Genomic DNA, 17,302 nt, shown 5'->3' on the forward strand with positions numbered 1-17,302 from the left:
CCCCACCTTTGACTTTTTTGAAGGAATAAGTGCATGAGGACCCTTAAACTGGACTGTGGCTGGTAATCAGCAGAGTGTTGGCTGTGAAAAGTTTCAGGGGGTTAAAATCTAGTACCAACCAGACCAAAGGATACACTTGAAACTAGGATAGAGATGGGAAAAAGTAAAATCTGGATGAAATACAGGTAAATTTTAAAATCTTATCTGAGCTGTAGTTCTTAGAAAGCTAATTTTTAAAGGCAATTGCAGCTGAATATTTTTATTTGGTCAATTCTTTTAATCTCGGTATACTGCTGTGACGAATGTTCATTCAGTCTGCAAAAACATGTTTTTTGGAGGGAAGTTCAAGAGGAAATACTCTGAACTGATTGTATTTAACAACTTCCTAGAAAGGAGAAAAACTTTTACTGTACTATAAAAAGACTATAACCAGCATGCCTATCCGTACTTATAACTGTTCTGTTGTATATGTAGCAGGAAAGCTTGGCTGTCATTGTTGCAGACTGGTAGTATTTAAGCCTAGTAAAAATAACAAATTCTTATGAAAAGGCGACTCAGCACACAGAGCAGTCACATTTTAAGTCTCAGTATTTTGGCCACTTTTAATTAAAAAAAAGAAAGAAAAAAATGATCCAATTTCAATGAAAGGACCAAAGGACTACATAGAAAATCTCTTTGAGAAGCACCACAGGTCTGAAAAATAAATCAAAGCCTCTTTTCTATCACTTTTGCATAGTACCCCCAAGACTTCAAAACCTGATTTATTTTAAAGCTTTTAAAAGAAAAAGAAGAATAAAGTGTTGTTGGACTAAAACCTAACTTTTCAATTTCATCCTGGAGGGAATTTTTATAGCTGAATTATAAACTCTCCAAACTAGAGTGTTTATAATGGAAACACTGACAAATGTGATAATAAACACCAATCACGGGGCCATAGTAGCTGGTCAGAATGTGAATGCAGGGGTTTCCAGTGCTATCATAATATTTAGCTCTGTTTCCAGCACTAATTTGCTTAAACCTGCTTTCAGGTTGAGCAGCTGTAAAACACGATCAGCCTGACTATAGATTGCAAAATCATTTGATTATTTATACTTCTCTTAGAAAGCTTGGAAATGTCTCTCAAATACGATTTCATTTAGAGTTATTTTTTGGTTTACATGTCTGAATACTAATTGTAACGTGATAGCATCAAGGGAACTCACTTTCTACCAAAAGACAGCCTTCAGTGGGCAAAGAGAATATAAACAAACCCTCCTCAGACCAGGATCTAAAACCGGGCTCTGATCAGTCAGCTCTAAGGCTTTAAAAAACCCCTTATTATCTTTTCCCAGAAGTAATTGACGCTGCCAGTTTTTGTTGTTAATGCGGTGATAACAGTATGGCGCTTTGGGGAGATGGAGGACCTTGGTGACAGCAGGGTTTCTAAGCAAGGGAAAGGCCTTTTGTTACAGTGGGTGAAATCCTAGCCTTACTGAAGTTAGCAGCACTTTGATTACTCACACTTCACCACGGCCAGGATTTCACTGACTTACCCAGCACATACTGTGCTGTGATTCCACTGAATAGGATGCAGCTACCTTGGGTTGAGAGGAGGGTGAGGGAAGAAGGGACCCTACAGTATTGTAATGTCAGGGAGATGGGATCTCATTCCAGAAAGAAGCTTGTCTGAAGTGTTTGCATAATATCATTGTATTCTTAGCAGACTGAGCTTCTAGGACTTCAACATGGACACATGGGCCAAGTGATGGGTTAATATGGTGGGTATCTCACTGTTTCACTGAGCTCTTCAAGTACATCATGGCATGTTTTGGTTTTAACACAGGTGTTTAGGAAAAAAAATGCATCTAGACTACTGTTCTGGTAAATCTTTTCATGACTCAGGAAAAGCATGAAACATAAAAAATTAAAGCCCCCTTCATCAGATTCTCAATTCCTATAAATCAATGTGTGGCCAAGAGGTTCCCTCTAAGTCTTTGGCATGATACAAAATGTATCTTGGTACTCCATCTGTTCTGTTGGCATAATGTGTTCATCAGCTTGTATCACAATGGCATTTTTAATTTCTAATGTTATTTCGAGAACTAGTGGCTCATACAAGAATGTTACTACTGTTCTGTATTGCTGCTGAAAAATTCCAGTGGTCCATTAAAAATCAGGATTCATCATTCAGGATCCAGATTTTTATTAGTATTTAAAGATAAAATGTAATATTTTCTTTCTGCTTTTCTCTAGTCTTTAACACAAGTATGGAAAAACCTTGGATCTTGAGCAAATGTCAATGTTTTGTTATTAAACTGAGAGGAGAAAGCCAATAGTTTTTGAATTAACTGTAACAGACATGTTTACATTATTAATCTCTTAACTTAAGAGACTGTGCTATATAGTTCTGATTTTATCCAGTCACATGAGTAAGAAAAAATATGGAAAGATACATAATCATGCTGTGGAGTTGTATAGAGATCATGGAGAAATAGTATTAAGAAGTGAATATTGAATTGCATATTTAATTTTCTTTAAAGAATGTGCCTTCATCATTTTGCTTGAGACAGTGGTAACAGTAAAATGCATCTGAGTCATGTGAACAGCTGTTGATTTTGGAACATTGTTCACTCTTAGTTCCTTTTCTCATTTTATTTTTAGAAAAGAAAAAAAACACAAGAAAAACCTAAACAAAAAAACCCAACACAAAACAAAACAAACAACACCCAACACAAAACCATCTGAAGAGGTGAAACACCCCAGTTTCTAGAGAGGATCCAGCTGTGTTAACTGTTCAACTGCCTCTTGGAAAAAAAAGCTTTCTGACAACTGGAAATCAGATGCAATGTGTGGAGTCAGGAAGGCAAACAAAACCAAATGGAAAAAGAAACCAAGGGAACAAGTGAAAAGAGAAAAAATATTAGAGTATTAATACAGGATATTAGATCACCCATGATAATACAAAGTGCATGGAATGAGAAAAAGAAGAAGAGTCAACACAGAAGCTGACAAAACATGAGAGAAGAAATCAAAGACATACTAGAATGGGATTTAGATCTTCGCCCTTCTAGCCCGAATCCAGGTAAATTTTGATATTCACTAATATTTGATATCGTGGAGACAAATGCTGTCCTGCGGTCACCCAGAATGACTGCCCTGGTTGGGACATTTCTCCTAAGTGTAACGCAGGAGTTAAACTGGACTGGGCCCTGAACAGCCTGATTGCTGCGAAAACGGGGATCAATCCAGCTCCCTCCTGGGCAGCTGCAGGGGAAGGTTCCAGAGGCAGGAAGAGCCGGGGGACGGAGCTGGAGGGCAGACACACAGCAGAAAGAGTCGCAGAGGCTTCTAGCGGAGACCCCGGGCTTCCTACTCCTTTCCCAGGCCGGGGTGGGGGCACTACCACCCCTCCGCTTCATCTCTCCCTGGCTCTCATCTGTGTCAAAGGCGGCTGCGGGACATTATTAGACCGTGTCTCTGTCCCCAGGGCCGAGCTCTCCCCTTCCCTCCTGCTCCGGCTTTTCAGGATGTATGTATTTATTTTCTCTCGTGCAGCAGTGAAACATGGGCATGAGGGGTGGTCCAGTGAGAGAGAAGAGGTCTCCGCTTGACCTCCCCAAAATCAAACCCCACGAGCTTTCTCTCTGAGGAGGGAGCCGACGGTTTCCCAGGGCGGCCCTGCCGGTGCGGGGGAGGCTGCGGTGCGGCCCCGACAGCCGCCGCCCCTTACCTACTTCTGGCCGCTCCGCACCGCGCGGGGCCCTCCTTCGCCAGCTCCTGCTCGGTGCTAGCGACGGCCCTGGCAGCCCACACGAGAGGACAGAGCTGCTCCCGGGAAAGAAATCGTGACAGCAAACGGTTGTGCCCAGATGTTCCGCTTCACTGGCCCTGTGACACGCGGCATGGACTTGGCAGGCGGGATTTGAAAGAAAAGGGAGATGCTGTTTATTTTCCGAAGAAGCAGAAAGCACTAGGTTAAAATGCAGAAGCTGAGGTTTTCTTAGTCCTGCCAGGCAGCTGGGCAAGCAACTGAATATGCTGAGAACCCATCCTTCAAACTGGCACTGCTCTGCTGCCCTGCAAAGCCTTTCTCGAAAGCAGCAGATTGCAAGTTTTAAAGCAAACAGGCGAAGCAACACAGACCAAAAGGCCTCAGATCTTCATTTCCCCCCATTCCTTTGACAAAAAGTATATATATATTAGCAAATCTACACACACGAAATCTCTTGCCCTCCTCCCTCCACCCCAACGCACATTTCCCCAGGCTCTCCTCATTGTGCATCCCGCACCCGCATGGTCCCTGCTGCGGTGTGAGGGGCACGGGAAGAGCCGAGCTTTCAGCCCCGAGGAGGGAGGCTCCTGGCCCCGGCGCTCCCTAGCTCGCCTACTGCCTGCTGCAGCCGTCTAGGAGCTCAGTCATGAACGAGATGTACACTATGGCCAAGCGCAGTGTCTCTATCCGGGAGAGCCTCTTCTCGTAGGCGAAGGTGGGCACCTTCTTCCTCAGCTGATCAAAAGCCTCGTTGAGGTTGAACATCCTCTTCCTCTCTCGTATGTTGGCCGCTTGGCGCTGGGCGTAGGTGATAACTCTCTTTCTCCTGGGTCTGTCTAGGAGGGAAGTGCTGTGCATCCTCTCCTCTTCCTCCTCCTCTTCTTCGTCTTCCGGATTTCCATCTCTGAAGGCAACCAGGGGCAGCCCGCGGGCCATCTCCTCCCGGAGCGACAGAGCTCTGTCTCCGAAGGGAGGCCCAGAGGTGACCTCGCAGAGCCTCAGTCCCGGCCCAGCCCGGGGGGCAGCCTGGGGAGACCCCAGGGAGAGGTCGGCCACGAAGTCCACCACGGATCTGCTCAGCAGCCCCTCCGGGCAGGGCACTTGCGGGGCTCTGCCGTGCAGCTCATCTAGCAGCCCCGGGAGCTGGTGGGCTGGGAAGAGGCTGGCTGACATCTTACTTCAGAGAAGGCTTAATCTGGTCCCCCATCCTCAGCCCCAGTAGCGCTAATATTTATAACACCCCCGGTAACAGGATTAGCAGGACTACAAAGAGCGGCTGTAAAATTTCTCGCCGTGATGTTGATGAGAGGAGACAGGCAGCCCCCTCGGGGACGCGTGTATGCTCCCAACAGAGGAGTCCCCAGCGAGTCAATCCTGTCACAGCGATCAAGGACAGCTCCTTCTTGGCAAAACCCTCCGCTCTTACCTGCTGAGCACTTTTGTCTCTTCTTACACACCCTCAAACAACTGATTTTCAGCCTCTTTAAAGCCCGCAGCGGCAGAGCTGGGTCTCCACTGGGCTTGTTTTCCTGCTTTTTGTCGGGATCTCTGAACCCCGAGAGCCAGGCTGACAATTGATGTCAGGCAAGTGCATGTACGCTTTTAATGATGTCCTGAAGAGGAGACCTGCACGCAGAGGGTCACTGGGGAATGTTTACTCTGTATCCCGGCGCAATGAGAACTGAATGACAGGACCTCCATTAGCCTAAGTAAGCATTGTGGGGGAGCCGATATTGCATTCCCAGTAGTAACTGTTGGAGTCGTCTCTCCGTTCCCTCTAAATCCCCTTCAACTACAGTTCAAACATCTTTCCAGTCTAAGGCTGCCTCGTAAAGCTCATTTTGGCTTAGGCATCAGGCAATTTCAAATCACTTGCTTTGAAACTCTTTCCTCCTGCCCATGAGACGAGGATAAGCTGGTACTATTCAGGGCATCGGTTGCTCTTATACCTTTGGCAGAGTTGTCCCGGTCACAGGCGGTGTACAGGGGAATCAACCTGGCGTGCAGCACTGACAGCGCTGGATACATAGCACAAAATACCGTGAAACGTGTATAAACACACCCGTACACCCGACACCGCCGAATACCTTCCTTTGATCAAGGTTTCCTTGGGGACGGACGCTGGGGATCGTGTTGCTTTTGTCCTGGGAGGCTGGAAAAGGTTAGGGACTGTGTCTTCACCCTCCCACATCCCGGACTGTCCCTAAATGTACAACCTGCCCCTGGCCATCCCTGGCAGCATTAGACACACCCGGGCTTTATAGGATCATTTTTCTCTAGCATCGGTTTGCGTGCGCATGTGGTTTAGGAGCAATGGCCGTTGCTCTTGAGCTGCGCCCCTAAAGCCGTACCTTCGCCTTTGTCATGCGTTGTTGTCACTCTCGCTTTGCAGCTAATTAGTGCCTAATTTATAAGTGGATTTCAAAGCCCATCAGATCAAAGGAGGCGGGTGGGGACGGCAGAAGAATCCTGCTTCGCGAAACTGCTTCCTGTTTGCCTACATAAGGACCGCAAACATTTCTTACCGCGGACCGGGATCTGCCGTCCTTTACACTGTGAGCGAGCCGCGCATTCCCTTTTCCTGGGAAAGACACTTTCAGCCCCAGACCCACCCCTTCCCGCCCTTCCGCAGGCTGCCAGGGGCGGAGAGGGCGCTGCGCTGCGCGGCGAGGACGGTGAGCGAGAGCGGAGCTACACCGAAGAGCTCCGAAGCGGGACGCAGCCGGTCCCACGGCCCCGGGACACCCCCCATTCCTCTGCCCTACTCCTGGTCGAGACCCGGCCTCTCCACGTCCTGCCGCACCATCACCAGCGCATCGCCTAGGCGGAGGACCCGTATCTGCTTTAATGACTTAATAGCCACCCTGAGGCTTAATACAGAGCAAATAGCCGTGAGGCTGCTTTTATCCTTGCCAGAACTAAGAGGTTCTTTAGCGAGCAGAGAGTTGCTTATCTGGGGCAAATATTGTTCATTAAAATACCTGTTCAATGAACTAATAACAATTATAGAGGTGCTGTAAGTCATCTGTGAGAGAAGAGTTGACTGTTAAGAGAAGTGTTGAGTTGAGATCATCCCAAAGTAACAATGAGCTGAAGAGCTCTGAATGTTAAATGTTATATAAAAGCCTGGTGGAGAAAAGATCAGAGAAATATTTACGATCGATCCGCAAAGGAATTTGAGTTATTTGATGTTTCTTTTAGGTAAGGTGGCAAGTATTTCTTTTAAAGACATGGAGTTATGAATTAAGGACAAATGCCAGCAAAGATGTGTTACCACAGAGGGCAAAATTATCGGGGAAATACAAATACTTCAGATAATGAGAGAAATTGGTGTAGAAATAGGAATTCATCAGCTCTGTGTCAATCTTCACACGGTGTGGGAAACCGGAGTTCTGAACAGAATAGACCAGTCCTTCATCACAGTCTCTTCGGAAAGAAACTCGTGCTCACATCTCTAGTTTCAAACTTTTGCAGAACACAAACTACAAAGACAACCGGAACCATAAACGTTTCATGTCACAAGAACGTAAAGGGGGAAGGTTACTGAGTAGTATTGCATCACAAAAGTAATATAACATCAAAGATTAATGCAGGCTACTCCTGTCACTGAATTCTCGAAGGAAGCACTAAAGTCAGAACCAAGCCAAGACTGGGAGGTCCTAGCAGAAAATAAAGACTTGTAGCCAAGGTGAATCCTCCTGTCAAACTTTGTTTGTTTTTAATTGCTGCTTTGTTTCCCTATTTTATTTTCCTTTATTTTTGCTAAAATACGTAATTTTCTTTTATATTAACTATTTTTAATTAAGTATAAGAATCACAAATGAACTGTGATTTGAGGTATGATTTTGAACATTTTTTTTGTACTTGGTGATTTTTGTCACTGGGGAAAGCATGGAGCAGAGAAAGTGTGTAATGAATATCCAGTGCTGCAGGGGACAGCTTTTCAGGGCATAAAAGCAACGATGTAGGGGAAGCAGGACAAACTCTTATGAGAGGCTGCTTTATACTCTGAAATCTTCTTAGATCGGATTAGGCGTTCCAACGTGTGTTCTAGATTTGTTTTAATGAAGAATACACTTTGCTCTATGATTATCTTTCTTCACCCACCACTTATCCTACCTTTTCATTTAACTTATTTCTCCTAAAAAAATTTGCTCAAAAGGTACTTACCGATGCTGGGCACTGATGGCTGCATCTTCAAGCCACTCTACATCTTTTTTCATCTTTTTTTTTTTCCTGTAGAAGTATCTATGATATGATTCCTGATGCCCATGTAATATTTGGGTTTAAAACCTAAACAACAACAGCTTTTCTGATCTTTTTTTTCCTATCAGAAAAGTATATGTACCCTCTTCTGCCCACCGCTGATTGTTAACAATTTTATCTACTGACAGGTCTCCCTATAGAAAAAATCCATTATCCTTAGTACTAGCAGCAATGAGGGCAACATGCATTTTAATTCAGCATACATCTGTGAAAATAGTTTTACTCCTTTTATAAATCTGTGTGCTGGATTAACACATAGGAGAAGACAGCCACTCTGATGACTTAGCATTACTGATTGAGATGTTATAAATTTTAACAGTGGCCTAGTACTTTACTGCAAAATCCACTGGAAGTCAGTGGTGATCCTGGATGCTGAAATAAGGGGGCACTCCCCACATATATGACTTAGTAAGCAAGGAGTCGAAAGTTACTGTCTGCTCTAGAAACCTTAAACTCTTAAGCAAAAAGATATGCAACAGAAAAAACAATATCTACACACTTTTATTGTAAAATGGGAAAATTCCTTTCTCCTTTAGCTGATGCGTTAATAGTCAGAGTTGTTATCATTCTCAAACTATGGCCTGAATAACAGAAACAGATACAGTGTGCAGCAGACTGTGCTGTCCCTTTCGATTTACTGACATTGCAGCTGTCTGATCTTCTTGTTAAACCTTAAAATCACAGTAATGTCCATGGATCAGAACCTTATTACCTCAAAATACAGGGCAACTCCTGTCCTTCTGAGCTCATAGTTTGCATTTCTGATAGACCAGATCAGATCAGTGCAGTGTATATGTGTGGAGATGGGGCCGGTTTGCAAGATAATGGACAGAGTTTGAACAATATCATATCTTGACACTCACTCATTGGTGGAGAGGAAGGCACTAGGGACACCACTGATGAAATAGTAATACAAAAAGGAAGTATTCAAGAAAAAATAGCTGAAGACGGGTTATTTTGATACCAGAAGAGTGTAATAGTATTCAGAAATTCAGAGCAAAAGGTGATTGAATGTGGGTTCACTGGAAAGGTAAAGGAGACCTCTGATATATCAATGCATTATGAGATTTAACAGGCAGGGAACACTGGACTGTGATAGAATTTATCATAGAATCATAAAATGGTTTGTGTTGGAAAGGGCCTTAGAGATGATATAATTTCAACCTCTCTGCCCCAGACAGGGACACCTTTCACTAAGACAGGTTGCTCAAAGCCCCATCCAACCTGTCTCTTTATGTTCAAAGGGTTTATTCCCAAATCAGTGTGAAGCTGAAGAAGACCAAACAAGAAGCATCAGATGAATCTGTCAGTAGTGTTTTGAGTGGCTTACAACAAAAGCAGAAAAGAAAAGACTGCTGAAGTCAAAGTCAAAGCTAATGTAGAGCAGAGTAAGTAGTGCCTTGATGGCTGGGAAAGCCTTTGGTATGTGGAGATAGGTGAAGTGTACATATATGAGGACAGGGTTACCTCACTTTGACTTTTGCAGGGCTCACGTGCAGAAGTAATTGATTGACTTCATCACTTAAGAAAAATAAAATTGATACTAGAAATGGGCTCATATTATCTGACTGCTGGCTCTTATCCAAGTGTCAAGCTATTGTGGAGGTACTCTGGGTCCTGCAGAGATGTGAGCACCTGTAGTGGGCTCTGCAGTCCTCTTAAAGTCTGTCTCCCCTGACAGGAGTTTGGTTATACCAGCTTCTAACTCAGATAACTTCAGCCCCATGGGATGGAACTTGGCTCTAGAATTAGCAGTTTATGAATAAGCACACACACACAAAAAATGTCCATTAAGCTATATATTAAATGTAATTGATATATTTGAGAGCAGTGTTATGAATTTGAATTCTGAGAATTCTTGGCAATCTTTTTTTTTTTTTTGCCAAATACTTTACGTTTATAAACATAATGAGAATTAACTTTATTCCTTATGTTGATGATGTATGTGAGTACATTTCATTCGCAAAACAGTGTACCAGTCCAGTATAGGGACCAGTACTGTTCTTCAGGCTAAAATATACCCAGTGAAGCCAATGCATCACAGCCTGATCCCAGAAGTAACTTCAGGCCTTGATCCTATGTGTGTCTGACTATATGAATACATTCCTGTGTCACGGTCTGTCTTTAACAGGACTCAAATTTGAATACAGATGCCTTCTTACAAAGATCAGGTTCCACAATTTTTCTCTCATTGACAAAAATGTGACATTCAGTAGCATCACTGTTCCTTGACACAGGAAAACATTAGCAAAACTCAATATTTTGGGCAAACCCTAATGAAATCAGGCACCTTCTGCCATTTAAGTTCAATTAATTTCTACTTATCGCTGTATTACACACCATTGGAAAAGTTTAAAGTAACTGCTGATATTTCCCCATATGTAACCAAAGGATGAAGAAAAAGTTTGAAAGTGTAACCTTGGGTAAATCATAGACAAATGAAATGAACAGCTGTGGTTAGGGTGTGATGTTATTCATCATGCTTGCAAAGTTCTATGAATTACATTTTCCCCCCTAATCAAAACCTTAGGGGTGGGAGGAATTGAGAACAGGACATGTATTCAGGTTGGAATGTCAAGCTCAACTTTGAATTTCCTGGCTTTTTTTCAGTGTGAATGAAAAAAATATAATGTTATTTAAACACAGGTTCTTTCATCTTGATTTTGTTATATAAATACTGTTTGTGGAAAATGGAATGCAATAAAAATGTGCATTGCTTACCTAGGAATCTAGATATTTTTCTAAATCTTTATCACAATTAATAAATTTTGTAATGCAATTATGTACTGTGGAGCCATTAATTAGTGCTTCTTCCACTTTTCACAATTCATAAAATGCGGGGAAATGTCAGGCTGGAAGCCCAAGTTTCTTTAAAATTTTAATAATATATGTACAGAATAAATGTATGCGTGATGGTGGACCAAGATTCATTACCAGAATCCTGTATTCAGGCTCAATTTTTCATCTGGTGGGATCACCTTGGGTCAAATATTCTCTTTTTCTTTTGACCTAGTCAGCTTTGTATCTTTCAATACTGACAGTACACATGTCAGGTAAGATCTTCTACATTTTATTTTGTTTTAATATTTTTTTAGAATCAGGACATTTTCTACTTCATTTTGTAGATTCTGGAATTACCAGATGATTTTTCAGAGTTCACGGGTACATCTCCTGCAACTAGAAAGGAGGCTCACATTGAAACTCATCTCAGAAGAATGGGTCTTCTTTGTCAAGCTTCTCAACCATCCACTACCTTGCTAGCTTCTGGTTTTGAAACTCTTCTAAGGATATGGAATTTCTTTCCTTGCTAGTCCTGAATACTATGCTACTATGTGATACTGTAATTGGAGACTATTGTCATAAATATGCACAAAGCAACAAGCTGTTAAGAGGCAAGATGGCATACTTTGTCAAGATTTCACAGATACTTGCTAGCAGTAAAAGCATACTGAGAAGATGATTTGTTCCTCTCTACTGAGGTTATGTGACTTATTGGCACTTCTCATTTATAACATATAAGATCCAAACTGATTTATCCCCTCTGGTCTGCCCTTATCAACGTTCAATGTCTTTTTGTGGTACTATGATGTCCCATTTCTTCTCAAACTGTCCTTTCTGCTGTCCCTGCTTCTTAGGCTTAGAATTATAGGATCATTTAGGTTTTAAAAGATACCTTTGAAATCATCAAGTCCAAACACTGACCTTACAATTGCTAAGCCCACCACTATACCATATCACTAAGCATCAAATCTACACATCTTTTAAACACCTCCAGGAATGTTGGCTCCACCAGTTCCCTGGGCAACCTGTTCCAATGCTTGACAACCATTTCCATGAAGAAATTATTCTTAATATAAAATCTGAGCCTTCTCTGGTACAACTTGAGGCCATTTCCTCTTGTCGTATTGCTTGTTACTTGGGAGCAGAGACTGACCCAAACCTTGCTGCAACCTCCTTTCAGGTAGTTGTAGAGAGCAATAAGGTCTCCTTTCACCCTCAGTTTCTCCAGACAAAGCAACCCCAGTTCTCTCAGCCATTCCTCATAAAACTTGTGCTCTTGTGCCCTTTACCAGCTTTGTTGCCCTTCTTTGGACATGCTCCATTCTTGTAGAGAGGGGCCCAGAACTGAACACAGTATTTGAGATGTGGCCTCACCAGTGCCAAGTACAGGGGAACCACTTCCCTAGTCATGCTGGCCATACTATATTTTGTACAGTCTAGGATGACACTGGCCTTCTTGGCCACCGGGGCACAAGCTGGCTCATGTTCATCTGGCTGTTGACAACCCTTCCTAGAGTCTTTTCTGCCAGGCATCTTTCCAGCCACTCTCTACAAGCCTGTAGTGCTCCATGAGGTTGTTGTGACCCAGCATTTTGCCTTGTTGAACCTCATGCCATTGGCCACGGCCCATTGATCCAGCCTGTCCGGATCCCCCTGCAGAACCTTCCTATCCTTTAGCAGATCACACTCCCACCCAAATTGGCATTGTCTGCAAACTTACTGAGGGTACATTTGATCCGCTTGTCCAGATCACTGATAAAGATATTAAACAAAACTAGCCCCAGTACTGAGCCTTTATGACTGTCCACCAATTGAATTTAACCCCATTCACTACAACTCTTTGGGTTTGGCCATCCCCCCAGTATTTTACCCAGCAAAGAGTATGCCAGGCTGCAGCCAATTTCTCCAGGAGAATTCTGTGGGAAATGGTGTCAAAGGCTTTACTATAGTCTGGGTAGGCAAGGTGATCAGATTAGTTGAGCAGGACATGCTTTTCAAAAACCCATGCTCACTGGGACTCACCACCTGGTTGTCCTCTATGTATAATGATACTCAAGATCATCTGCTGCACTAACATTACCTGGCAGTGAGCTCAAGCATGGGTAGGATTCTCAAGAAATTTGAAAACTCTAATCCAAACATATAACCAATCTAGAATATTTCAAGTTTGCTACAGCAGGACAGGTCTTCAATAAGGCATCTAAAAATACACTCTTCTCAGAAACATGTAATTTTCAGAATTTTGAAGGATGAGGAAAACAATGAATTTCCCTGTAGGGTTGTTTTACACACAATCATTTTGACTGGGCTAGAGAGTAAAAAGATATCATTGATGTTAGTGTAGTTGATTTTAACTATTCATGATATTAGTAATAATCATATTAAAATCAACATTAAAGGTACTTAAACTGGTGTTAGCTTTATAGATCCTTTTTACAGGCTCAACAGCTAGAAGATGAGGAAGCCCAAATACATCTTCTTAAATCAAATGTTTTTAAACCCATTTATTTGATTCATATGTGCATGTGTGCAGAGAAGCAGAATAGCCTGATTTTTTTTATAATACATTTCATGCTAAGCTCACAGTAGAAACATTGACAGCTTAATATATCTTTAATCATCTGTGCCATACAAAATAGTCATCCTTCTTATTTTTCCTCTTCATATTTTTGGTGAATATGCGATCAAATGTTTTGAATGCTCCTGTACCTGAATTTTCTTTACAAAATTTTTCAGAGGTGGTGGAAGGTGTTGCTTGCTGCCAGCTGAGATGACAGAATCTATCTTTTTGATGCAAAAAACTTGGGAAAGGTAAGCATTTGGCTATTTCAAAATCTTGTGTAAGCTTGTGTTTTCCAGCTATACAGTTTGCTGTATTTCTTCAGTGTACTGGAGAAATTACACATAGGTTTTTACCTATTATTTGTGCTCCTTTGTTTTTTCATCTTAGAATTCAAGAAAATATCTAATTTTTAGGTACTTGGTCATGTTCATTTGACAAAGAAACTTACATGCAACAGTGTTATAGCCACTAACTTGTACAACATGGCTAATATGACAATGCAATTTCATTTGTTTTTGGTAAAAATAAAATACATATTAATCTTTTGGGCTTAGAAACAAAGAATGAATCAAGATGATGGATTTTTTTGGAACAGCCACAGTAAAGCAGTCTCTTCTCAGTTGAGGCGGATCATTACATCACTTGTTATCCTTCTTCCTATTTATTTTCCACACATTTTAGGTTGTGAACAAAACTGAAGTCTTGGAATACTGGAGAGTTTGGTGCTTATCAATAGTTCTTAGGTAGGAACAGTCATGGCTGAGCAGCAGGTTTTTAGAACTAAAGAAGGACTAGTTGAGTATGTTAGTACCTGGAAAGTGCTGGCCTGGCCCTGACTACCAAGGAAGAAGAGCAGATATTACTTTTGTGGAGGTGAAGTGTTTCTCCCTTTCCCTCCCCAACATGAAAAGGAAGTGGAGACTTGTCTCTGTTATATCTTCTAATTTACCATATACAGGTTGCTTCCCATCACATATTAGAGTAGAAGATCTTCCAGGCAGGGACAGACTCTTCCTTTATAGTTCTGCTGTGACTAGTAAGAGAGAAAGCCCAGGCAATACTGGGCTCTCTAGGCATTACCAGAAGATGAGGAAAAGATTACATTTCATGCATTTCATGACAAAAATTGTATTTTAAAGGAAGGGAGAGTTAAACCAAGCCATAGTCTAGCTGGAGGAGAGGAAGCGGGGGTTGTGAGTTCATGGCACCAGAAAGACAAGATTAAGATGAAAGCTAGTTCTGGGAAGGTTATTGCAGATAGATGAAGCCAGAGATCTTGGGATTAAAAATGGTTTTAGTTTTTCAAATTCCAGATTCTGTCCAGTGAAGGGAAAATATAACCTGGGAAGTTTGAACCTAAAAGTTGTAGCAACTGCTGTAGTGCTCCTCACGGACACAGTGGTTTCAGGGAAAATTAGTAAATAAAACCATACATAAGCAGTAAATTTTAAAGCAAATAGTAAATAAAAAATGCCCCAAGTGAATGTTCAAGGGTAGAGAGTGAGGAGTGAGGACTTACACTCAACCTATTCTGTAAACTTGCTGATCTCAGCAGTTTATTCATGTTCTCTCCTACAGGTCATCTTTGTTCCAGATTTGCTCAACTTCAGACAATGCCTGAATAATGCAGTCTCATCTCCCTTTAGGTATTTTCCCCAGGGTAGAGAAGAGGAACAGTGTCCATTGGTTTGCACACAGGACATGGTGAATCACAGACAACTTCATCCTTGCATTTAAAATAGCCCCAGACCACAAGGGCAATTATGCAAGCACTTAAAACAGGACCTGCAATTACTTACTGTTACTCATGAAGATACAGGATACTGTCTATGGCATATTTTGCCAACACTAGAGTGACTGGTAGAGAACAATATTATCCTCTTACTCTTTTGTATTGGCTTCCATTCAAACAGCATGTAGAATGATCTAAACCTGCAAGTATAGGCATGTCCATAATACACCTGCAAAATGCGTATGTCACCTGTAAAGTGGTAAACTGAAGAGAAGTAGATTCAGTTTTTTGCATTGGATTACCAAAATACATTAGTTGCAAAGCTAAGAACAAACCATCTCTGGTCTGCTAGCTTAATTCTTTAATTGCTAGGTAATCCTGGCTCACAACCTCAGGGAAAGTCAAATCATTCAGTTTTGCTTCCAAAGTTAAACCTCTCTGGGATTATCTCATTTGTGAGATGAGATCCAGAGAAAATAAATTAGGAATGGAACAATTCCTTTTAACTTTAGCTCCAGAAAGACTGAATAATTGAGCAAATCTATTTTCTTTCCTACTTTGCAGAACAAAAAAAGACACCTACAAATTCAGTTTTACATAGCTCAGGTAGAAAATTAACATTGCGAATTAAAAGCCTGATATACAGTAGTACACAGTAGTCACTCAGAAAGAGTGTCCTAGGATATTAAAGATTAGCCATGGTGGTTTTGGTTTAGTCTTTATTGCTATGAGAGTTTTTTTCCAGGATTTCTTGACTCATTCCTCTAAGCCTGTGTTGAAAGAGAGTTTCTTAATGCATTCTGAAGCAATCACATCGTTTGTGTTCTGTTTTCACTTACTGTTTAGTACTAAAGTTGGTTTCTTCAGAATATTTTAAAATACATCTGTTTAATTGCATCATGTATTTTTGAAGGAATATTATTTGTTATTCAAAGACAAACACAGCAATGATGTTTCAAAGAAATTAAGAGGACAGTTCTAGTTAATAGGCATTCAACATTTAAACCCATTATGTTATCAGTTATTAAACTAAAATTAATCTTTGGATAAATCCAACTGTGATCTAGGTAGTTGCGTAAAGTTAATTAGGGATGTGTTTTGCCCGGTGCTCTTTTCAGTGATAATGGATTCACAAAGTGTCCCATTGGCCAAGTCTGATGAGTCCTGCTCACAGGGATAAAAAGGAAGAAAAAACTTGTAATACCCTTCTGTTGCTAAAATCACAGGTGTTATGTTTTCAGTCAATGATAGAACTTACTGCTTTATGGTTGGTTTTAGGCTTCACAGTAAAATCTAGGAAAAGTAAAGGAATTTAATAGGGCAACAAGTCAAAAGTTTTAAAATAAACATGGTTGTTTTTGTTTGGTTGTGTTGTTTTTATCTTTTCGTTTTTGTTTTTTTTTGTGTTTTTTTTTTGTTTCATTTTTGTTTTTTTTCCCCCAGCAGAGAGAAGTTCTCCAACACTGACTAAGAAGAAGACAAAAAGGTCCAGTGGGTCCCTTCCAGAACTTGGGCTTTTCAGATTTTATCTGTCACTCTTTCCCATTTTACTTTGCATGTTTCTTAAGCAGACAGCTTACAGAAAAGTGCCACGAATCCACAGAAATTCTTGTTGCCCACCAGCTTATGGATACCCTTCCTCATTTCATCTTCATAAGTCAGAAAATGACAACTGGAACATCAAAGGCTGGTATAATCCTTATGCATCCACTTGCCCAGTCTAAGACCTTTCATTAGCTCTCCTTTTGGTTAAACAGGAACCTTCCTGAGGAATAGAAATTCAAAGGAAACATTCAAGAAGTGGAAAGAAAACTGCTGAAAAAGCACATTTATAGTACTTCTATATTTAGGGACAAGAATGTGAAGACCAGTGTCTAGTCAGAGCTAAAAGTAGTCAGGGACATAAAAGTGATGAGAGAAGACTCTGCAGACACCTTAGTAACAAAAGAGAGTCCATGAACAATGTCAGTTTGATGAGGTAGACAACCTAGTAAAAGATTATACAGAAAAAGTTGAAAAAGAATTAATTATTTTTGGTCTCAGTTTTCACAGGCAAAACCTGATCTCACACCTCTGTATGTACCAATGCAGTTTGGTTAAGAGAGGGAAGCCAAATAATGCAGTAGACACAGGCTAAAGTACTCCTGAGAGAAGTTTAAAGGTAATGGAGCTGGATGGGATTCATCCAAGGACACTGAAAGAGCTGTCT

The 17,302-nt window shown here is 41.4% G+C and overlaps 1 protein-coding gene across 1 annotated transcript; it reads right to left on the minus strand.

The window, feature by feature from the left end:
• Window positions 1–4,363: 4,363 nt before the first annotated feature.
• Window positions 4,364–4,924, minus strand: FERD3L (Fer3 like bHLH transcription factor). The gene has a single exon (XM_005155130.3). The coding sequence runs from the start codon at window positions 4,922–4,924 to the stop codon at window positions 4,364–4,366; it is 561 nt and encodes a 186-aa protein (XP_005155187.3).
• Between the last annotated feature and the right edge of the window lie 12,378 nt (window positions 4,925–17,302).

This window comes from Melopsittacus undulatus, chromosome 1 (assembly GCF_012275295.1).
Source record: "Melopsittacus undulatus isolate bMelUnd1 chromosome 1, bMelUnd1.mat.Z, whole genome shotgun sequence".
Classification (NCBI taxonomy): Eukaryota; Metazoa; Chordata; class Aves; order Psittaciformes; family Psittaculidae; genus Melopsittacus; species Melopsittacus undulatus.

Coding starts and splice junctions, on each gene's coding strand:
- FERD3L (XM_005155130.3), bottom strand. CDS start 4,924: ATGTCAGCCAGCCTCTTCCCAGCCCACCAGCTCCCGGGGCTGCTAGAT.